The sequence below is a fragment of the Somniosus microcephalus genome, chromosome 18 (genome assembly GCF_052327205.1).
Source record: "Somniosus microcephalus isolate GS21.2 chromosome 18, FLI_Smic_1.0, whole genome shotgun sequence".
NCBI classification, from domain to species: Eukaryota; Metazoa; Chordata; class Chondrichthyes; order Squaliformes; family Somniosidae; genus Somniosus; species Somniosus microcephalus.
Window position 1 is genome coordinate 67,564,379 of NC_141004.1, and position 24,785 is coordinate 67,589,163.

General features: G+C 43.4%; 1 protein-coding gene across 2 annotated transcripts in view; it reads right to left on the reverse strand.

The window, feature by feature from the left end:
* LOC147105342 (AT-rich interactive domain-containing protein 2-like) overlaps nucleotides 1-24,785 on the reverse strand; it is a 273,552-nt gene that overhangs the window by 203,301 nt on the left and 45,466 nt on the right. For both annotated transcript variants that reach the window (XM_086011614.1, XM_086011613.1), the window contains exon 3: nucleotides 1,056-1,153. In XM_086011614.1, coding sequence (XP_085867740.1) covers nucleotides 1,056-1,153 — 98 coding nt within the window. The remainder of the gene's footprint in view (nucleotides 1-1,055; nucleotides 1,154-24,785) is intronic.

The following is a 24,785-nucleotide window of genomic DNA, read 5'->3' on the forward strand; positions in this document are numbered from 1 at the left end:
ATGTATACTGTAGTACCGGCAGTGACCACACCTGTCTATAGCACCGAGTAGTAATCTGTGCAGTTCAGTTCCAGAGTGAGCCACGTTGAGTAAACACCTGTTGTGCCGTTCTCCTACAGTCTTGTGTCTTACTACTGACGGACACAACAGGTATCACCACTACATCATAAACACAGAGCAAGCCAAGCAGAAATCACTCGAGGAAAAGCCAGGTCAAACAACTTGGTTACTTTTGTTTCAAAGTTACTTTATACGTTGATGTTTTGTTCACCAACAATGTCTCACCATTACCTCTACATTATCTACCTTCAAAGTTAGTTGACTGACTGCAAACACAGAAGGTACACATTGTCCAAGCCAGAACCTCTAAACATCTAGATCGATCCTCTGGCTATCTTTAATAGAAGGCTCAGATCCTGGGGCATCACAATCCCCCTTGAGTAATTAATTCCTTTTCCAGTTTGTGAAATGCATGTCTGCTAGATTTTCTCCAAAGGAGTTTTCTGTTGTTTGTATGGTGCCAGGAAAGCCCTTAAAATCCAAGAATCTCCCTTTCTCCCCTCCCTCCTTTACCAGTGTACAACTATTACCTCATGAAAAGCAAAATACTGCAGATGCTGGAAATCCGAAATAAAAAACTACTAAAATACTACTAATACCTATTGGAAACAGGTAATGGTTCTGATGCTTCATGGCAAGGTTCTGGATTATATCTACATGCGCTCAGTAATGGGAGGACTGTACAACTCCATTAACAACATAAAAACTTATTTTTTTATGTTAAATCAAACAAGTGCAGGAAGCCAAAATTTTCACAGTATATAGAAAATTAAATGTTACATGCCGGAAAAAATACAGTGCAGTCCTGAGAGGAGTAAAAACACCAAGTGGGCTTCTATTCTGACATAAAAGACAACACATCCTCAACACTTAACCAATGTTAATTTGTGTGCCATTATTAACTTCTGACGAATTTTACATGTACTCAAGTCCGCTCAGAGTAGAATCCAATATGCAAACAGGATGATGAGTCTTATTTTCCCATTATCACTCACCTCAGGTAGTACTGCTTCAAAGCAAAAGTTGCATTGGCGCAACCTCTTGGAAAGTTGAACTCCTCCAAAAGATCTGTCCAGAGACCCTTATCCGTTACCTGAAAAGTAAATGCAGGCACATTAAGGCTGTGAACAACACATATTGATCACGCTAATTTCCCCCTCCTACAACTACTATGCTAATCATCAAATTATAGCGTCATCATAACTGTATTATGGTACCTAGAGGCAAAGTTCAGCCAATTCATTAAATACAGTGCTGAGACACTTCAATTTTTCTCTTCACATTATTAGTCAAATGTCACATTATATGAAAGCCAGTACTGACAATCGACAAGTCAACAAGCCAAAGTGATGATCCTGGCGGATTTGTTCCTCTTCCAAAGCCTCATTTAACACTCTAAAAGGGTGGATTTGCATGTTAATTCTGCGGAATCCAACATCAATTTATACTAAAAAGCAAAATACTGCAGATGCTGGAATTCTGAAATTAAAACAGATAATGCTGGAAACACTCAGCCGGTCAGAGAGCATCTGAAGAGAGAGAAACAGAGTTAACGTTTCAGATTAATGACCTTTCATCAGAACTGGTGAACAGTCATCGACCTGAAATGTTAACATAAGAACATAAGAAATAGGAGCAGGAGTCGGCCATTTGGCCCCTTGTGTCTGCTATGCCATTCAATAAGATCATGGCTGATCTTCTACCTCATCTCCACTTTCCTGCACAATCCCCATATCCTCCGATTCCCTTAATATCCAAAAATCTATCGATCTCAGTCTTGAATATACTCAATGACTGAGCCTCCACAGCCCTCTGGGGTAGAGAATTCCAAAGATTCACCACCCTCAGTGAAGAAATTTCTCCTCATCTCAGTCCTAAATGGCCAACCCCTTATTCTGAGACTGCGACCCCTGGTTCTAGACTCTCCAGCCCAGGGGAAACATCCTCCCTGCATCTGCCCTGTCAAGCCCTGTAAGAATTTTGTATGTTTCAATGAGATCACCTCTCATTCTTCTAAACTCCAGAGAATATAGGCCTAGTCTACTCAATCTCTCCTCATAGGACAATCCCCCCATCCCAGGAACCAGTCTGGTGAACCTTCGCTGCACTCCCTCTATAGCAAGTATATCCTTCCTTAGGTGAGACCAAAACTGTACACAATACTCCAGGTGTGGTCTCACCAGGGTCCTATATAATTGCAGTAAGACGTCTTTACTCTTATACTCAAATCCTCTTGTACTTCCCCTTAACTTGATTTCTCTCTCCACACATGCTGTCTGACCTACTGAGGGTTTCCAGATATTTTCTGTTTTTATGTATAAATTTATACAATTGAACACTACAAATTCCAGAAAACCGAAACAATCCTGTTTCACCTCAGACTTTGGCATGAAACTCAGATCCCATTCAGACCCCTGGGCACCATATGGGTTTTATGTCCCACTCAGAATTCCGACACACCAAAAATGTCCATCACTGCATTGACTACTCCCACTCAGCAGGTTCCTCCCTGCCTGCCTTAATAGGGATCAACTGAAGAAATATGGAATTTAGTAATAGTACCAACTGAAGGTTCACTGACAAATTAACTTCCATTGGATAGAACAGGGAGATTTACCAGAAAGTACAGGAAGCAGACTGATCAGTTTGATTCCGCTGCTTAGATTCCCATCAACTGTGAAGAATAATTCAGTGCTATATTGGAATATTCAACTATTCACTTAATTTTTACAAGCAGGAGACAGGTGGATTCAAGTCACCAGTACACTGAACACTATCCAACAAGAGTCCAAGAAAGAAAAATCCAAGCAGGTTGTGCCATAAATACTTCATTTTATGAAATCCAAGTAAACCTTTCAGCACGTGTAGGGATCTAGAGTTTTGAACAGACAAAATGGTATTCAGTACTGAAGACTTAAGACAATGACAACAACTGGAGGAGGGCAACAAGCAAAACCATAGCGCTGTAGAGCAGATGGTTGCCAAAGATGAGGGTCTGAAGTGCAGAAATGCAGTAATAATGGATTCCACAGTCGGGAATAGACAATTTCTCAGTTGTAACTGAGTCCCAAATGGCACATATCCTCCCAAGTGCCAGTGCAAGGGATATTATGGAGTAGGTGCATAAAGCTCGAGGTGGAAGGAAACAGCCAAAAGTCATGGCTCGTCTTGGAACCAATGAATAGCAAGAAACAAAAATGTGGCCCTACAAAGGTTACTTCAGCAATTAGGAGATAGATTAAAGAGCAGGATCTCCAGTGCAATATTCTCAGGATTACGTCTGGTGTCACATTCTAAGCAGCATAGGAAGAGCTGGAGAGATAGTGTAGGAGGGAAGTGTTCAGATTCTTGGGACAATGGGACCAGTTCTGGGGCAGAAGTATCCTGTACAGGGTTCATCCAAACAAGGCTGAGACCAATGTCTTCACTGGGAGACTAACTAGTGCTGTGGGGGAGGGTTTAAATTAATATAGCAGGGGTAAAAAACAAGACTATTAAGAAAAGGATCAGAGTGTAGGAAAGATGAGAGAAAAACAGATCAGGAGGAGCAGGGAGGAAAGTGTGTAAAATTGTCAAATGAACAAAGAACTATGTCACCAAGGAGCTCCAGCAAAACTGAAGTACAGGGAAAAAACCTCCAGTGGCTGACACAAAGGATGATGGTTACTGCAACCAATCTTCACAGCCCCGGGACATCACTGCAGGAGTGTCTTGAGGGAGCATCCTCAGCCCAATAATTTGCAGCTGCTTCATCAATTCCTCCATAAGGAGTGGAACTGTTCACTAATGATTTTACAGTATTCAGGTCAATTCATAACGTCAACAATGAAGTAGGCCAATTCCAGCCTACAGCAGGACCTAGACAACATCCAGACTTGAGCTGACAAGTGGCTAGGGTTGCAAAATTCCGGGAATTTTTAAAAGAGGAAACTTTCTATGGGAATTTAAGAGTTTTTGTCTCTGACCCGTATATTATTTGTCATCAAAATAGACATACTGTTCCATACAAATAAAAACAGGCTTTCAAAACTTTATTTAGGTTATAATTTTGAACTTTATTGAACCCCCACAAAAAAGACCCATCTAAAATAAAATAACAGCGTCAGCTTATTTAGCCTGTAATTTGTCCTTATTTTGTCCCTTTGAGTCTTCTACTCTTCATTGCTCCTCCTGATTCTCTGACTCCGACATGTCCATTTCCTCCTCTGTCACTGTCTAGCTGTGTGGTGGACACTTCTATATCTGGCTCAATAAGTTTAAGGTTCGCCCGGATAGCCACCAGTTTCTCCACTCTCTCGTTAGTCAGCCTGTTGCGCGCCTTTGTATGCGTATTCCCAAAAAGTGACCAGTTTCGTTCAGAGGCCGCTAATGAAGGTGGGATTTGGGGTATCACCAATGCAATGGGTGACAGGGCCTTAGATGCACAAAGTCCCTTCCACCAGGTATGTGCACCGATATGTTTGTATGATTCCCGTATCCCGTCCCCATTCCAAAGACCTTGCTTGGTAGAGAACTTTGCCAAACTTCCCAGAACTTTGCCCACGTCCAGATTGAGGTGGCGTGAGCGGGTAGAAATCACACTAAGCGCTGTTGATCTGTCCTCCAGAAAGTATTGGTCTCCCAACATGCTTTGGGTCCAGCATGTATGCTGCAGCATGAATCGGCTTGACACAAAATTCCTGACACGTCTGTGTGAATTGAACAATTGCCTTCTCCGCTGCTTTGAGCGGCAGGGATGTGGGTAGGGCAATGCTGATTTGTTCTTTTAAATCAGCAAAAAGCCTGAACATCTGACAAGACAGCGTCATCTCCTTCAATCTGAGCAATTGCAGATGCTACTGGCGAGAGTAGTTTAAGGCTGCTAACCACTCTCTCCCAACACACATCATCCAACAGTATTTTCTTGATGGTTGTTTCCACATCCCCAGACTGGGATATTGCCATTTCTTGCAGCGACTCCTTACCCTCCAGAAGGCTGTTGTACATTATGACAACGCCACCCCATCTAGTGTTGCTGGGCAGCTTCAGTGTGGTGTTCTTGTTCTTTGTCGTTTGCTTGGAGTTGTAGGTTGCTGCAACTACCTGTTTTCCCCTGACATAGTAAACAACTTGCTTGACTCTCTTGTAGTGCTTCCATGGTTCTCAAACCCATGATGTCCTTGAGGAGCAGGTTGAGACCATGAGCTGCGCACCCAATAGACGTAATATGAGGTTAGGCCTCCTCCACTTGAGCCCAAGCAGCCTTCATATTCGCAGCATTGTCAGTAACTACTGCAAAGACCTTTTGTGATCCAAGATCGTTGATGACCACTTTCAGCTCATCAGCAATGTATGTGCCTGTGTGTCTGTTGTCCTTCGTGTCTGTGCTCTTGAAGAACACTGGGAGAGGAGTGGAGACGATGTAGTTTATGATGCCCTCCCCTCGTACATTTGACCACCCATCTGAGATAACTGCAACACAGTTTCTTTGAGCTTTCCTTGGACTCTTATACTCAGCCTCCAGCAAATAAGTAGACAAAGCATGTCTGGTGGGAGGACAGTATGCAGGGCGAATAACATTGAAAAATCTCTTCCAGTACACATTGGCTGTGAGCATGAGGGGTGAGCCTGTCGCATATACAGCTCGAGCAAAGGCACTCCTCTGCACTCTTCTGGCTATGGTTATCCATTGTATCAAAGAACTTTCCAAGTGGGCCAAGAGTTGCTGATAAGGAGCCTGATGCTGAATGTGAAGCATCATCTTCTTGAATGGAAGCAGAGGAACTCTGGGCTGACTGCTGTGAGCTTTGAGTGAAGTTGTTGCATTTGGATAAATGCTGCTGCATCTTTGTGGCATTCTTTACATATGGCTTTGTACAGTGTTTGCACATGTACACAGTCTTTTCATCTTTAATGCCTGGGGCAAAATGCTTCCACACATCCGACGGTAAACGTGGCATTGTTCTATGCAGAGAAATAAAGGGCACTCGCCTGTGTCGAACTTCGGTCGATCGGCACGATTGCAACAGGGTGAGTAAATTTTTCCTGATGCTCCATGTGATGGAAGCATGACCTGTGCACACACGACGCTACATCACCAATAGAGGGAGCTAATCGCTCATCCACTCATCCAACCAATCAGGACACATTTGTTCACAGTCACACACAAAACTTGTAATTATTAAAACAAGCCAAGTAAGAAGATAAACATATACTGATTAAGAAATTCCTTAATAATTAAGATTCCATCTCTGTTAGTAATTTTGAGAGGATCTGTGAAAAAAAGAAATACAAAAAACCCCCCAAAAAACATTATGCTAGCATGTGCTTTTTTGGGCAAAATTCCCAAGCTAAACTTCCCGTGGAAAATTACTGGAAATTTACCAGAAACTGTCCACCCCTTCGCAACCCTACAAATGGCAACTAATACTTGTGTCACACAAGTGCCAGGCAATGCCCATCACCAGCATGACTCACCAATAACCTGCTCACCGATGCTCAGTTCAGGTTCCGCGAGGACCACTCGCCTCCAGATCTCATTACAGCCTTGGTCCAAACATGGACAAAAGAGCTGAATTCCAGAGGTGAGGCGAGAGTGACTGCCCTTGACATCAAGGCAGCATTTGACTGAGTGTGGCATCAAGGAGCCCTAGTAAAATTGAAGTCAGTGGGAATCAGGGGAAAACTCTCCACTGGCTGGAGTCTTATCTAGCATAAAGAAAGATGGTTGTGCTTTTTGGAGGCCAATCATCACAGCCCCAGGACATCGCTGCAGGAGTTCCTCAGGGCAGTGTCCTAGGCTCAACCATCTTCAGCTGCTTCATCAATGACTTTCCCTCCAACATAAGGTCAGAAGTGGGAATGTTCACTTATGACTGCAGTGTACAGTGCCATTTGCAACACCTCAGATAATGAAGCAGTCCCTGCCCTCATACAGCAAGACCTGGACGACGTTCAGGCTTGAGCTGATAAGTGGCAAGTAACAATCACGCCACACAAGTGCCAGGCAATGACTATGTCCAACAAGCGAGAGTCTAACCACCGCCCCATGACATTCAACAGCATTACCATCGTCGAATCCCCCAACATCATCCTAGGGGTCACCATTGACCAGAAACTTAACTGGACCAGCCACATAAATAGTGGCTACAAGAGCAGGTCAGAGGTTGGGTATTCTGCGGCAATGTCTCACCTCCTGACTCCTCAAAGCCTTTCCACCATCTACAAGGCAGAAGTCCGGAGTGTGATGGAATACTCTCCACTTGCCTGGATTAGTGCAGCTCCAACAACACTCAAGAAGCTCGATACCATCCAGGACAAAGCAGCCCGCTTGATTGGCACCCCATCCACCACCTTAAACATTCACTCCCTCTACCACCGGCGCATCGTGGCTGCAGTTTATACTATCTACAAGATGCACTGCAGCAGCTCGCCAAGACTTCAAAAGCACCTCCCAAACCCGTGATCTCTACCACCTAGAAGGACAAGGGCAGCAGGTGCATGGGAACACCATTACCTCCAAGTTCCGCTCCAAGTTACACACCATCCTGACTTGGAAACATATCCCTGTTCCTTCATCGGTGTTGGGTCAAAATCCTGGAACTCCCTCCCAACACCACTGTGGGAGTACCTTCACCGCACGGACTGCAGCAGTTCAAAGCGACGGCTCGCCATCACCTTCTCAAAGGCAATTAGGGATGGGCAATAAATGCTGGCCTCGCCAGTAACGCCCACATCCCAGGAACAAATAATGAGAGAAAGCCCAATTACCTCCCCCCAACCTTCAATGGCACTATCGACACGGAGTTCTCTACCATCAACATCCTGGGGCTGGGGTGAAGAGAGAAAACACTGCAGTCAAGCCAAGATGCTTTCATGTTGTGGATATACCTTTACGCAAGACTCTTAACTTGCTCCTACTAATACCAGTCCCAGAACTTTAAGTATTGGTAGCTCACATCAGTGTTACGTAGCTGAAAATGCTCTTTCTAAAGATAACCAAAATTTGAAAGCACATAACCTATAATTCTAGCTAGCTATTTTTCACACATAGAGCCACGATTATGCTTCACTAAAATCCCAGTGACAACAATGCTTTCCTTGGGGAGCTTACAGCCACCAGTGGTGATCTACTTCGGACATAGACAGTAAGTATACTGATGAATTTTTAAATTTTGCCAATGGATGACAGGTTTTACCCAAAATGTTTGTATGGAAGACTCTTGAAGCAGAAATTGAATGTTGTGTCACCAACACACTTCTTTCCCTAACCCACCCACTAAAAAGGTTAGGAACAATAAATCTGGTAGCTGGAACATCAGTGCTTTAAGGCAAACTGGCTTTTAAAAGCTGCATTGACTTCATTACTTGCACTTTTCTTTACAGATCCAAAAGGACAATTTTACATTAAGACCACAGTGCTACAAGACAATTCCATTAACTTAATTCAAATTCAATTTGTCAGTTACCTGATGTACTTAAGTAGATTTAGAAGCAGGTTGGTCAGTAACTGTATAACTGCAATAAACTGCTGACACTGTTAAAAATGGTTCTGTAACCCACCAGTGAAATCAAGTGAAAGTAAATTATGAAAGACTTTCTTCAAGTAAAGGAACAGAAATGATGCCCCAATTCTGCTGATATTTTGTTTATTCCAGGGTACTGTTCATTTCTGACTTGTCGTCTTGTATTTATCAGTTACAATTTTAAAATATATTTTAATTGGGTTCACAATGTACATTCATATTTTATGAAGCTACTACGTGTACATTTATATAATTATTTTATGAAGCTATATACGATCGGTTCATAATGTATATGCATGAATACACACACACACTTACATTCACACATTTAGAAAGCTATTATACATGTGGGAATACATTCATATAAAAAGAAAAAAGACTTGCATTTATATAGCACCTTTCAAGTTGTCCCTTTACAGGCAATGATGTACTTTTGAAGTGTAGTCACTGTTGTAATGTAGGAAAAACTGCAGCCAATTTGCGCACAGCAAGCTCCCATAAACAGAAATGTGATAATGACCAGATAATCTGTTTTAGTGATGTTAATTTGAGGGATAAAATATTGGCCAGGACACTGGGGATAATTCTCCTGCTCTATGTTGAAAAAGCGCCATGGGATCTTTTACGTCCACCTGAAAGAGCAGACAGGGCCTCGGTTTAATGTCTCATCCAAAAAACGTCAGTCTAGATTTTTGTGCTCAAGTCTCTGGAGTGGGACTTGAACCCACAACCTTCTGACTCAGGAGAGTGCGCTACCAAGTGAGCCACGGCTGACACTGAATATGTATATTTAATGAAGCCATTATATAGGTAGGCCATCATACGATTGAGGTTACATTCATATAGAAATCTTGGTTATTATATATTTTAGGTGGACAATATCACATATTTTATGAGTTTATGAAGTCACTGCAAATCCCGTCTGCGCGGTGCATGTGGGAGGAGCCTACTACCACTCGGCTTCCTACACTCGGAACAATGAAGGTTGGGGAGCCTGTGCAGCTCGTCTGGCCCTGGGATCTGAGGTTAGAGAGTTGGCGACAGTGGGGAGAAGTCCTGCGTACTGTACTGGCAACCACGTTGGATGGAGTTGGTGCCCCTCATGGCTAGTGGGCGAGTTGGTGCGTTGAGGGAGCAGTTTGTGTTACATAAGAACATAAGAGGTAGGAGCAGGAGTAGGTAATTTGGCCCCTCAAGCCTGCTCCGCCATTCAAGAAGATCATTCAATAAGGCGGCGGCGGATCTGATCTGATCTTGGTCTCAACTCCACTTCCCTGCCCACTCCCCATAACCCTGGACTCCCTTACCTTTCAAAAATCTGTCTATCTCCACCTTAAATATATTCAATGACCCAGCCTCCGCAGCTCTCTGGGGAAGAGAATGCCAAAGATTCAGAGAACAAATTCCTCCTCATTTCCAATTTAAAAGGGTTTCCCCTCATTCTGAAATTATATTCCCCCTAGTTCTAGATTCCCCCACGAGGGGAAACATCCTCTCTGCATCTACCCTGTCGAGCCCCTTCAGAATCTTATATGTTTCAATAAGATCCCCTCTCATTCTTCTAAACTCCAATGAACATAGGCCCAACAACCTGCTCAACCTTTCTTCATAAGGCAACCTCTTCATCTCCGGAATCAACCTCATGAACCTTCTCTGAACTGCCTCCAATGCAAGTCTATCCTTCCTTAAATAAGGAGACCAAAACTGTACGCAGTACTCCAGGTATGGTCTCACCAACGCCCTGTACAGTTGTAACAGGACTTCCCTACTTTTATACTCCATTCCCTTGGCAATAAAGTCCAACATTCCATTTGCCTTCCTAATTACTTGCTGTACCTGCATGCTAACTTTTTGTGATTCTGTACAGTAAACTCTCATTTAAACGGCACCTAATTATCCGGAATTCTCTAATAACCGGCAAAATTCAGGAGTAGGTTCAGGAACCCAAAGGTAAGTTTTACTGTATATTTGCGGCCGCGTAACCGGGGCTCCAGCACCTGCGGCCGCGTAACCGGGGCTCCAGCACCTGCGGCCGCGTAACCGGGGCTCCAGCACCTGCGGCCGCGTAACCGGGGCTCCAGCACCTGCGGCCGCGTAACCGGGGCTCCAGCACCTGCGGCCGCGTAACCGGGGCTCCAGCACCTGCGGCCGCGTAACCGGGGCTCCAGCACCTGCGGCCGCGTAACCGGGGCTCCAGCACGTGGCCATGTCACCAAAGCTCCTGCACATGTGGCTGTGTAACTGCGGCTCCTGTACCTGTGGCCATGTTAACAGGGACTCCTGGATCTGTGGCCGTGTAACCGGGGCTCCTGTAACTGTGGCCATGTAACTGGGGTTCCTGCACCTGTGGCTGTGTAATGGGGCTTTCGTACCATGGGCCATTGTCACTCCATGTCCCTTCTTCTGGTCTGAGGTCGGCCAGTCTATAAATTGCCTCGGTAGGTATACCTCTCCATTATCTGGAATTTTTAATCAACCAGCACCATCCTGGTCCCGGATACGAAAGAGTTTACTGTACAAGGACTCCCAGATCCCTCTGTACCTCAGCATTTTGTAATCTCTCCCCATTTAAATAATAAATTGCTTTTTTATTTTTCCTACCAAAGTGGATAACGTCGCATTTTCCCACACTACACTCCATCTGCCAGATTTTTGCCCACTCACTTAGCCTATCTATATCCCTTTGGAGATTCTTTGCGTCCTCCACACAATTTTCTTTCCCACCGATCTTTGTATCATCAGCAAATTTGGCTACATTACACTCAGTCCCTTCATCCAAGTCATTAATATAGATTGTAAATAGTTGAGGCCCCAGCACTGATCCCTGCGGCACCCCACTAGTTACAGTTTGCCAACCTGAAAATGATCCATTTATCCCCACTCTCTGTTTTCTGTTAGTTAGCCAATCCTCTATCCATGCTAATATATTACCCCCAACCCCGTGAGCTCTTATCTTGTGTAATAACCTTTTATGTGGCACCTTATCAAATGCCTTCTGGAAATCCAAATACACAACATCTACTGGTTCCCCTTTATCCACCCTGCTCGTTACATCCTCAAAGAACTCCAGCAAATTTGTCAAACATGATTTCCCTTTCATTAAACCATGCTGACTCTGCTTGACTAATTATGATTTTCTAAATGTCCTGCTATCACTTCCTTAATGATGGACTCCAGCATTTTCCCAATGACAGACGTTAGGCTAACTGGTCGATAGTTGCCTGCTTTCTGTCTCCCTCCTTTCTTAAATAGGGGCGCTACATTTGCAGTTTTCCAGTCCGCTGGGACCTCTCAGAATCCAGGGAATTTTGGTAGATTACAACCAATGCATCCACTATCGCTGCAGCCACCTCTTTGAAGACTCTAGGATGCAGGCCATCGGGTCCAGGGGACTTGTCCACCTTTAGTCCCATCAGTTTGCCTAGTACTTTCTCTCTAGTGATGGTGATAGTTTTAAGTCCCCCTCCCCACCCCAATAGCCCCTTGATTATCCATTATTGGGATGCTTTTAGTGTCTTCTACCGTGAAAACCGATATAAAATATTTGTTCAAAGTCTCCGCCATTTCCCATTATTAATTCCCCAGACTCATCCTTTAGAGGACTAACGTTTACTTTAGCTACTCTCTTCCTTTTTATATACCTGTAGAAGCTCTTGCTGTCTGTTTTTATATTTCTTGCTAGCTTACTCTCATAAGCTATCTTCTCTCTCGATCATTTTTTTAGTCGTCTTTTGCTGGTTTTTAAAAATTTCCCAATCCTCTGGCATTTCACTATTCCTTGCAACATTGTATGCTTTTGTTTTCAATTTGATACCATCCTTTCCCTCCTTAGTTAGCCACGGATGGTTCATCCTTCTATTAGAGTCTTTCTTTCTCACTGCAGTTGAGTGAGTCTCCAAGAATGGCCCCAGACTGCTTGGTGTTTTCCCAGTTCCAGTCAGGAAGAATTCTTTTTGTACAGGCAGAGTCAGTATATGAATGCCAAAGTATCTAAAGCCAGCCCCTGACCATGGAAAGGGGTAGCATGCCCAGATTTGTGGGGAAATATCCTGTGGGTGACATGCCTACAGTATTAGTTTAGTTTGTAACCTGAGAGTTGTCCAAACTCTGATGTGTACAATAGTATTGTATAGACTTCTGAAATATCAACACCATAAAATGATACTGTCCTTGGTACTAGATTAATTTACATTCAATCTTATTCACAATGAATTGCTGACATGTTACACCAGTTCCTGTTAATTTGGATAGCTCTTTCTGCAATCCAAAAAACAGCCAATTACAGTTGTATAGTACATTTCAGTCTTTAAAGTTGAAGTCCATTATAAGAACATAAGAAATAGGAACAGGAGTAGGCCATACAGCCCTCGAGCCTGCTCTGCCATTCAATAAGATCATGGCTGAGCTTCTACATCAACTCCATTTTCCCATCCTATCTCCATATCCCTTGATTCCCTTAGAGCCCAAAAATCTGTTGATCTCAGTCTTGAATATACTCAACGACTGAGCATCCACAGTCCTCTAGAGTAGAGAATTCCAAAGATTCACAATCCTCCGAGTGAAGACATTTCTCATCTCAGTCCTAAATGGCCAACCCTTATCCTGAGACTGTGGCCCCTAGTTCTGGACTCTCCAGCCTGGGGAAACAGCCTCTCAGCATCGACCCTGTCAAGCCCTCTAAGAATTTGATACGTTTCAATTAAAACAATACCAACAGTTTCTTGACATAATCTGATAGTTGGATCAAATGCAAGGACTGTAGTATATCAATTTCAGACAGGTTGCCGACATTAACCCGTTAATGTATTAAATTTTGTCAATTATAAAATTGAGTGTATGCCATTAACTGTAACTGGCACAGACCTTTAAAAATAACTCCTGCATATAAAGATAATGTCACAACTAAACATAGTGATGGTGTTACTACACACTGGAATTGCTAATTAGGTAGACTTCAACTGGTTACCGACTAAGTTATACTCCTGAAGCAAACTATTCCCATAAACTGTGAAATCAACTAAAACATTTAACTAATCATCCTTTGTTGTAAACCCAAAATAATTCCTCCTGGTTCTCACCATATAGCCTTTGGATTTCACGAGCCAAACTCCTGACGTTAGTGTTAAGGCAGGAACTCCAGTCAGGTGATAACATTTTACACACTATTATATACTTAATTGCAGCTTCTTCACCCACCCCCCCCCCCCACCCCGCAGCCACCCAATTTTTCCCCTTTTCTCCTGAAGACATCAGCTCATACAACTGTCGGATTTCACAGGCACTGGCAGCTCTTCAGTACCTCATTCAAGTGGCCACTCTTCATGAAGCAATAGGGGTTGAAGGGATATGGGAACAGTGTAGGTAAATGTGATTAGAACTATATGCTCAAGTAGAGCATAAAGGCCAACATGGACTACTTGGGCCAAATGTCCTGTTTCTGTGTTGTAACGTCTATGTATTTCTAGGTGGCTGGACTGGGGAAGGTGGCATTGTGGCCCCTCCTACCTCTGGAGAAGAGGGAAAGGTTGGGTATAGAACGTTCTGGGAAGGGAGGAATTTGGGGGGGGGGGGGGGGGGGGAGGGGGGCGGCACCGGAAAAAAAAAGAGAAGTGGGGGGGGGGGGGGGGGGGAAAGAGAGGGAGGCATAATGCTGTGGCAGTTACTAACTTATATAATTGTTGCCAGTATTATCAAATAGAACGCCATGTTTGAAGTTGTCTGCGGAAGTAGCTAAAGATCCTGTTACCCGGTGCTTACATGATTCTTCACACAATTAGAGGGGTCCTGGCCAATTCCCCCCCCTCAGTTCATTTTCATCAGTTGCTACCTTGCCGAACTCAGCAAAGACCAGTAAGCTAATCTACAATCTTCTGGTCTGCATGGCTTATTACATCAGGTGGTGCCTTTACCCTCGCACATTAGGGCACCTCAATATAGTCTTGTAGCTTCACTTCACACTTTGGGAATCTGGTGTAGGCCTTTGAGACGAAGTACATGCAAGTATTTGCCTAAAGAACATGAAGATACTGTGCTTACAATGCAAGGACTATTAAAGGTTATAGATGTGATTTGAAAGACAGCCTGGTGACAGAATACAGAGACTCTAAAGGTATTTGTACATAGTAATGCTGGTGATATAACCCCACAACCACTCCTTCATATTTTCACTCAGCACTGCTATTTATTGGGACCTGGAGTCAGGAAATCCATAAAAAAGTGTGTCCTGATTGCAGTTCAAACATGACAGAAGTGCTCACTTTCGTAGAGAATTAGAAGTCACTGGAAACTAATCAGAACATTCTTGCACACCCCCTAACTACCAATTTAAGAACAAAGAGTTATTGGGAGAGATCACCTGCCTATTCTCTTGTTTGGGAGTAGTGGAGAGAGCAATATACTTTTGTCAATGTCTACATTTGTTGCAAGTGTTGACATGATTATTATATGATCCCAGTTTACATTGATCCGCGATTAAAATATTGTAGTTTTCTTGTTCATTTTGCTTTGCTGTCCTTAAACAGGTGTTTACATCTATGAAGATAGAAATCGCATTTTAAGAGACCTTGGAATCCCCACAAAACCCAACTGCCAGAAGACAAAGCACCTGCAGAAAGCCCTTGCTTCAAATTGCGAGCTCAGGTCACAGTTTGCTGAATTTCTTTATAACCTTTACTGTTTGAAACTGAACTCTCTATAAACTTAATCTCATTTTGGTACAAGTGAATAATGGCAGATGACAACCAGACCCCGTGCATTGAAACAGATTAAATGAAATTTAGGAAAATGGTTTGATTAGCCAGCATTACAAAAACATCTCATCCAAGTAGAGGTAAATACAAAGTTAACTTTATATTGATTGCCTTTATAGGCATATACACATTATGAGCATTCTAAACATCGAGTTCACTCTTCCAACTCTCTGGAACCTGGTGTTGTGCTTTAGGATGAATTCGCCAAGGGGCAGCATGTAGATGAGAAATAGGAGGGGGCTAAGGATAGATCCTTGGTAATGGTGTGGGAGTGCAAAGATAAGCCATTGTAGGTGATTCTCTAGCTACAACAAAATTGATGACCCAGTTGGTTTCTGACCACAATAAGATCTCTATTAAGAGTCCTTTCTAAATCCACAGTAGAATAATTTAAAGTCTTGCTCCTGGTTCTGGCAAAAACCAAGAATCATCTCAAACTTGGGGCCAACAATGTTACATGGTTTGCAGGCATTAATTAGGTACTTGAACATGCCGCTGATAACATGCCATGAAACTGCTTTTAGGACAAATGCATGGAGCGCATAACACACTGTTCAAGGATAACAGGTCCTCCTTCATCCTTAGTCATTTGAAGGAAGATCAGAAAGTTTCAGCAGATAGTATCCAGAGCATAACACTGCAAATAAACAGGCAATTTGAACTGCACTAAAAGTGTTGTCATGCTTGTGGTCAGGAATAGGAGGAAATGTTTTCACTCTATAATTAAAACATTGGTCAATGCTTTGTTTCATTAACGCCATGATCTAAAAGTGGGGCATTTACAAAGATTTGTATGTTTAGTATATTTTAACCCAAATCTCTGTTGATACCTCATTCCAATAATACTCAGCTCCATCCCATCAAACTGTCTCCATGTACAGTGAATGCTAGCCGTCTTTTTTTTTTAATAATCTCTGGTCACAATAGGTACTCAAATGATATCCTGAACTGTTCTCAAAAGTTTGTACTGGCACTTTGCCACGCTGGATGCACGCTGTTAATCCTTTGTTGCATAGTGTCTCTAACCAAGATTCCCTCTTCCCTAGTTCCCAGTGTCCAGGCAGGAGACTGGATAAAACGGATCAAGCCTATTTCCCTGAATAGGAGAAGACCAATGAATCAACCAGGAATTCAGCATTTGGTTGAGTCAAACAGAAAATGAATGAGTATAAATGGTGGCAGTTTCACTGAAATGTCATACACCATAGCAACAGGTAGCTTACCACAAATGATGATGTTGTTTTCTCATCTCCAAAAAAATGCTCTCTGTGCACCTACTATTCACTGTAGAGAGAACTGGAGGCAACTTCAAAACAACTTTACAAAAAAGTTTTAAAATCCCAGAATATCTTTGTATATAATTGCTTTTTCTCAGCTATCCAGAGGACATAGATTTTATTTTCTCCAGAGAATATAGCAGAAATAATATGTGTAATACATTCTCCACTGCCAGCCACAGAACAACTTCAATTGAACAGACATTCACCAATGCACATCTGGCATTGGATTCCTGCACATTACTGCTATAATATGAACACCCATATGATCTTAGGCAGAAATTCAACCTTGTAATTAGTTATAGACTATTTCAAAGGCCTTTTACATTGGTAGGTCCAACCAGAATTTGGCCACCAAAGGTGGTGACCATCTAAAAACAGGAGACTCAGTCGACCTTCTCTGGGAACGAATACGACTCAACATTATTAATGCTGCTCTTATTCACGGATAAGAATGTGGCCACAGAAACTGGTAGAGCCAGATCTTCACAAGTCACTTGTCTTGGGTGGAACCCAAGAAGCCATCACAGTAAGCACTCATCTGACAGCAAGGACGTCATTGCAATATTACTGCCATACATGGCACAGAGAAAAGCTAGAACCAAGGGAATTCGGGACAACATAGATTGGTGCAATATTACTGCCATACACGGCACAGAGAAAAGCTAGAACCAAGGGAATTAGTGACAACATAGATTGGTGCAATATTCTGCAATAAGAATTATGCAAATGCTTGGACAACTTATATTCAAATATCAGATGACTTTTCTTCCTTAAAAGGAAAATATACTGCTGCTCCCTCATTGGATAGATGTATTCATGGTGTGGTACTCAACCATAAAGACCCAAAATGCCCAAGGTATCAACTGAGCTCATCTCAACTAAGGCAGCAAGGAAACAGAACTTCCCTCAGCTTCTCAGATAGGAAGCCCAGGTACAGTGAAGGGCATGTGGAGGGAGAAGAAATATATAGCTAGGATTTCTGCCCCACACCGCTATCCAATGACACTCCAAGACAAGCACACTCCGGAGGATGCTGAAAGAGCTCTCAACTGGTTGCAATATATGCTGCCCACGACCCCCCTCCTCCACCCAGACAGCTGAATAACTTGTCACAATTGTTTAGGCTGACACAAAGAATGGCCACCTGGAAGTGGTACTGGATAGATGCCAGCATTTCCAGACGTGTACCCACAGCATGAGTCACTGCAATCAGGACAGAAAGGCAGAATTAATTCATTATTTCCAGAAAGCAGTGTTTAACCAGCTCAAAGTGGAGCGAGCCTTTGGCTTAGTGGTAGCATACCCACCTCTGAGCCGAAAGGTGCAAGGTTCGAATCCCGCTCCAGACAGTCCCAGCAAGTAGAGATCAGAGCTCCGGCTCCGAATTCTGGGTGGGTATGCAGCGGGATACCCATGTCCAGAGGGTTTTATGGGCCACCCCCTGATCGTATGGGTTGCGGAAGCCCATAATCCCTCGCGCTGTAAAGGTACAAAATCGTTACAGCCATGGAAGCAGCACTACTTCACATTATGCTCCAAGGGAAGAGTGTGAAGATACAATGACAACCAGTTCAAAGTAACATAAGGAGGCGGCAGCATTAGCTCCCATCTCTGGGCTCCTGTCACAAAAGGGGTGCCCCAGGGTTCGGTGCTAGATCCCCTTCTGTTTATCATATATTCATTAACGATCAGGGGGATGGCATAAACGGCCCAGCAATTAAATTCAAACATAACTCCAAACTGTGTGACAGAATCAGGACTGTGGACAAGGGAACTAAGATTGCAAATGGATCTGGAGATTGGGGGAAGTGTGCCCAAGATCTGCAAATAACTTCCAATTTAGATAAATGTGCAGGAATACACACGGGTGCACAGAATAAGGGTATATAACATAAGTGGGTAAAGGTTGAAGGTAACTGGAAGGGAGGAAGACTTGCAAATGATCACTGACTGCTTCCTTAAAATCCATGCACAATGTCAGGAAGCTGTAGCCAAAGCAAATAGGGTTCTGAGCTGTATTGCCTGGAATATTCAATACAAAAGTAGGGCCACAATAATAAAGTTATTTAAGACCTCATTTGAAGTACGGTGTATAACGTTGTTGCCTCTAACTCGGGAAGGATATTGTGACTAGTAAAAGTACAGAAAAGGGCAACAAACACAAGATCATTAAGCTATGGTTTACTGCTTTGGGTTTATAATCACTGGAGAGACACAGACTTAAAGGGGATCAGATCCAGGTATTTAAACTTATTTAAAGGCCTATAAAACAACCAAGTTCAGTTTGTTTCACGTGAGGGGTTGGGTATAATTAGAGGTCAACCATATAAAAGGAGAAAGCAGCGAGTGAGGTTAGATGTCTGGAAGCGTTACTTTTCTCAGAGGATGATTGACCTGTAGTACAGGATTCCAGAGATGACAGTAAAGACTGACTCTTTACATTCCTGACAGAAGGAGTAACGGTAAATTTCTTAAATGAAGTGATTATGGCATGGAAGGTGTGAGTTTGGGGTATCCTGGGGTTTTCCTGATCACCTGCAAGGGATTGGGAAGGAATTTTTGATCGAGGACTCAAACTGGCTACAAATCTCTTTTTTCCTCTCCCAATAGTTGGGGCAGAGGGAGGGCTGGCACGAGGGGATGAGAGGAGACAAAGTAAAGGCCAACACGTATGGGCCTCCTAGCCTTTACTTGTGCTGGGTATACAATACAAAATACACAATACAGAGGGTAAGAGAATTAACTATTAAACCCAGCCAATTGCTATTACATGCCATTAGCATGGTACCTAAATTAGTAAAACTTACTCCACTGACAACATTATACAACAATAAACTGGATTTGAATTATGAATGCATAAAATGCTTTAGTGAAAAGGGACTTTCTCCTACATTTAGCACAATTGTTTATTAAAAAGTGGGTGAGTGGCACTACCACACCAAAACATTGTGCCCTCAAATTAGAACAGCATTTCTGAGCCTGGTGGTAATGCACCTTCTAGGGAGTCAGCAACAAGAATGTGTATTTTTGCAGTTGGTCTATCAGAGTAAAAAAACGGTATATAAAAACTCTGGCCTCTAGGGAATTTTCAAGTTTATTAATAGATACATCACCATATGTACCACACACACACAATAAAAACAAAGATTATTTGCTAATAAATCACAGGTGTCTTCGCAGAGCCTACAGAATTAATGAAGATGTTTGAAAGTATACCACAAGGATGCTATACAACCAGAGTGCTCTGAAGAAAATAAACCACGAGTTGTGCGTTTTACATCAGAAGGACTGTTGAGGAAAAGGAATGACCCTTCAAATCGCTATTAATAAAAATGAATTTAATCTCATTAAAACAATCCTCCGGCAGCAACACTTTACTGCTCATGTACTTAGTGTTGTGTGGCCTAACATTAATCAGGAGAACAGATTGCAAGTGATCAAAAGGAGAGTTAACAGCAGTAACGGGCAAGTACAAAAGTTCCACTCAGAACTATTTGTACACTGTTAGCTAAACTAATGTCCCATTGTGGGAAATCAAGCATTGCAACCGTGCTCAGGCTGGATTACAGTTTAGTTTTAATCTGAAAGCAAGCTGGACAAAAATAAATACGGTAGTGTAATCGTTATGTTACTGGACAAGAAACTAATTATGGGCTAGTATAAATTGAGACCTGCTAGACTGTTGTAACAAACAACTATTATCCTTCAGGGGAAGGGCACCTGTGACCCCTCTTCGGACTGGCCTACATACACAGTACGTGGTTGACAATCTCTAATAAAAACGATAATCAGCAACCCAAGCATCACATCAAGACAATACTTAGGCAATCCCAGCACAGCTGACCCTGCAAGTTAGGAAAGCTATCTCACAGACTAATCAAGCAACGACTCACAGTTGTACTCAGTCATTTCCATCAGCTAACATCCCAGACTCCTCCATCATCATCCGCTTCTTCCTTGAACAGAGGCCCAACCAGTCCCCATCCACCACCTCCACCCTCCGTCGCCTGGCTGAACTTATTCTCACATTGAACAACTTCTCCTTTGACTCCACTCACTTCCTCCAAATTAAAGGTGTTGCCATGGTAACCCGCATGGGTCCTAGCTATGCCTGCCTTATCATGGGATATGTGGAACATCCTTTATTCCAGTCCTACTCAGGTCCCCTCCCTCACCTCTTTTTCCAGTACACTGATGACTGTATCGGTGCCGTTTCCTGCTCTCGCCCTGAACTAGAAAATTTCATTCACTTTGCTTCCAATTTCCACCCTTCCCTCACCTTCACATGGTCCATCTCTGACTCTTCCCTTCCTCGATTTCTGTCTCCATCGCTGGGGATAGGCTATTGACCGATCCGGTCACTGTTTTCCAAGTGCTCTGCTATTACATCTTTTATAATGGACTCTGGCATTTTCCCCCACTACCGATGTCAGGCTTACCGGTCTGTAATTCCCCATTTTCTTTCTACCACCTTTTTTGAATAGTGGGGTAACATTAGCTACCCTCCAATCCATGGGTACTGTTCCAGATTCCATCGAATGTTGGAAGATGATCAGCAATGCATCTACTATTTCTAGGGCCACTTCCTTAAGTACCCTAGGATGTAGATTTATCGACCTTCAAGCCCGTCAATTTCCCTAACACCATTTCCCTACAAATACTGATTTCTTTCAGTTCCTCCCTTTCATCAGACCCTATGTTCCCCGACATCTCTGGGAGGTTATTTGTGTCCTCCTTTGTGAAGACAGAACCAAAATATGTATTTAATTGGTCTGCCATTTCTTTGTTCCCCATTATAAATTCCCCTGATTCTGACTGCAAGGGACCTACGCTTGACTTCACCAATCTTTTTCTCTTCATATATCTATAAAAGCTTTTACAGTCAGTTTTTATGGTCCCTGAAAGCTTACTCTCTCATTCTATTGTCCCCTTCTTAATTAATCCCTTTGTTCAATCCTAAACTGCTCCCAATCCTCAGATTTACTGCTTTCTCTGGCCAATTTATATGTCCTCTCCTTGGATCTTATGCTATCCCTAATTTCCCTTGTCAGCCACGGTTGAGTCACCTTTTGTGTTTTATTTTTATGCCAAACTGGGATGAACAAATTCTGCAGTTCATCCATGCGGTCTTTGAATGTTTGCCATTGCCTATCCACCGTCAACCCTTTGAGTGACATTCCCTAATCAATCCTACCCAACTCACGCCTCATACCATCGTAGTTTCCTTTATTTAAATTCAGGACCCTAGTATCTGAGTCAAATACTTCATTCTCCATCTTAATGAAGAATTCTATCATATTATGATTGCTCCGACCCAAGGGGCCTCGTACAAGATTGCTAATTAATCCTTTTTCTCATTACATAATACCCAGTCTAAGATGGCCTGATCTCTGGTTGGTTCCTCGACATATTGGTCCAGGAAACCATCCCGTATACACTCCAGGAATTCCTCCTCCACAGTATTGTTACTAATTTGGCTGGCCTAATCTACATGTAGATTAAAGTCACCCATGATGACTGCTGTGCCTTTAGTGCACGCTTCTCTAATTTCCCTTTTAATGCCATTCCCAACCTCCGCATTACTGTTTCGAGGTCTATATACCACTCCCACTAACGTTTTCTGCCCCTTGGTATCTCTCAGTTCTACCCATACAGATTCCACATCATCAGAGCTAATATCCTTCCTTACAATTGTGTTAATCTCCTCTTTAACCAGCAATGCTACCCCACCTCCCTTTTCTTTTTACCTATCTTTCGTGAATATTGAATACCCCTGGATGTTGAGTTCCCAGCCTTGGCCACCCTAGAGCCATGTTTCCGTAATCCCAATCAAATCATATTCGTTTACCTCTATTTGCGCAGCTAATTCATCCACCTTATTACGAATGTTCCTCGCATTAAGACACAAAGCCTTCAGGCTTGTTTTTTTAACGCTCTTCGACCTATTAGAATTATTATTTACGGTGACCATGTTTGATTTAAACCGTTGATTTCTGACTGCCACTTTTGCTTTTCTCCTTCCTATCTTTTGCTTTTATCCTCGTTTCCCTTTCCTCTGTCTCCCTGCTCAGGTTCCCAACCCCCTGCCATTTTAGTTTAAACCCTCCCCCAGAGCACTAGCAAACACTCCCCCTAGGACATCGGTCCCGGCCCTGCCCAGGTGCAAACCGTCCGGTTTGTACTGGTCCCACCTCCCCCAGAACCTGTTCCAATGTCCCAGGAATTTGAATCCCTCCCCCTTGCACCATTCCTCTAACCACGTATTCATCTGAAATATCCTTCTATTTCTACTCTGACTAGCACGTGGCACTGGTAGCAATCCTGAGATTACTACCTTTGAGGTCCTATTTTTTAATTTACCTCCTAACTCCCTATATTCAGCTTTTAGGATCTCATCCCATTTTTTACCTATATCGTTGGTACCTATATGCACCACGACAACTTGCTGTTCACCTTCCCCTTCCAAAATTTACAAAAAAGGTAAATCGTGCTTGACTAATCTACTGGAATTTGAGGATGTAACTGGTAAAATAGATAAGGGAGAACCAGTGGATGTGGTGTATTTGGACTTTCAGAAGGCTTTCGATAAGGTCCCGCATAAGAGATTAGCGTGTAAAGTTAAGGCACATGGGATTGGGGGCAAGGTATTGACTTGGATAGAGAACTGGTTGGCAGACAGAAAGCAAAGAGTTGGAATAAACGGGTCTTTTTCCGAGTGGCAGGCAGTGACTAGTGGGGTACCGCAGGGATTGGTCCTTGGACCCCAGCTATTCACAATATATATTAATGATCTGGACAAGGGAACTAGATGTAATATCTCCAAGTTTGCAGACGACACCAAGCTGAGTGGGCGTGTGTGCTGTAAGGAGGATGCCGAGAAACTCCAGGATGATTTGGACAGGTTGGATGATTGGGCAGAAGCATGGCAGATGCAATATAATGTGGGTAAATGCGAGGTTATCCACTTTGGTGTCAAAAATAGGAAGGCAGATTATCTGAATGGCAATAGATTGGGAGAAGGGGAAGTGCAACGAGACCTGGATGTCCTTGTGCACCAGTCGCTGAAGGTAAGCATGCAGGTGCACCAGGCGGTTAAGAAGGCAAATGGTATGTTGGCCTTCGTAGCGAGAGGGTTTGAGTACAGGAACAAGGATGTCTTGCTGCAGTTGTACAGGGCCTTGGTGAGGCCACATCTTGTGTGCAGTTTTGGTCGCCTTATCTGAGGAAGGATGTTCTTGCCATGGAAGGAGTTCAGCGAAGATTCACCAGGCTGATACCTGGGATGGCAGGAATGACGTATGAGAGATTGGGTCGATTGGGCTTATACTCGCTAGACTTTAGAAAAATGAGAGGGGATCTCATTGAAACTTATAAAATTCTGACAGGACTGGACAGACTAGATGCAGGAAGGATGTTCCCGATGGTCGGGGAGTCCAGAACCAGGGTTCACAGTCTAAGGGGTAAGCCATTTAGGACAGAAATTAGGAGGAATTTCTTCACCCAGAGAGTGGTGAACCTGTGGAATTCTCTACCACAGAAGGCAGTAGAGGCCAATTCATTAAATATATTCAAGAAGGAGTTGGATATATTTCTTAAGGCTAAAGGGATCAAGGGATATGGGGAGAAAGCAGGGACAGGGTACTGAATTTGGATGATCAGCCATGATCGCATTGAATGGCCTACTCCTGCTCCTATCTTCTATGTTTCTATGACAAACATTCACTTTAAGCCTGCTGACTCCCACAACTACCTGGACTACACTTCCTCCCACCCCGCTTCCTGTAAGGACTCTATTCCATTCTCCCAGTTTCTCCATCTGCTGCATCTGTTCTGACGATGCCACCTTCCATACTAGTGTTTCCAACGTGTCTTCCTTTTTCCTCAGCCGAGGATTCCCCTCTATTGTGGTTGACACGGCCCTCGACCATGTCCGTTCTGCTGTATTTCCCGCACTCTGCTCTCACCTTCCCCTCCCTCCCGGAACCAAGATAGGGTTCCCCTTGTCCTCACCTTTCACCCCACCAGCCTCCACATTCAACGGATCATCCTCCGCCATTTCCACCACCTCCAGCGTGATCCCACCACCAAACACATCTACCCCTCACCTCCCCTTTCAGCATTCCGAAGGGACCGCTCCCTCCACGACACCCTGGTCCACTCCTCTATCACCCCCAACACCCCTTCCCCTTTGC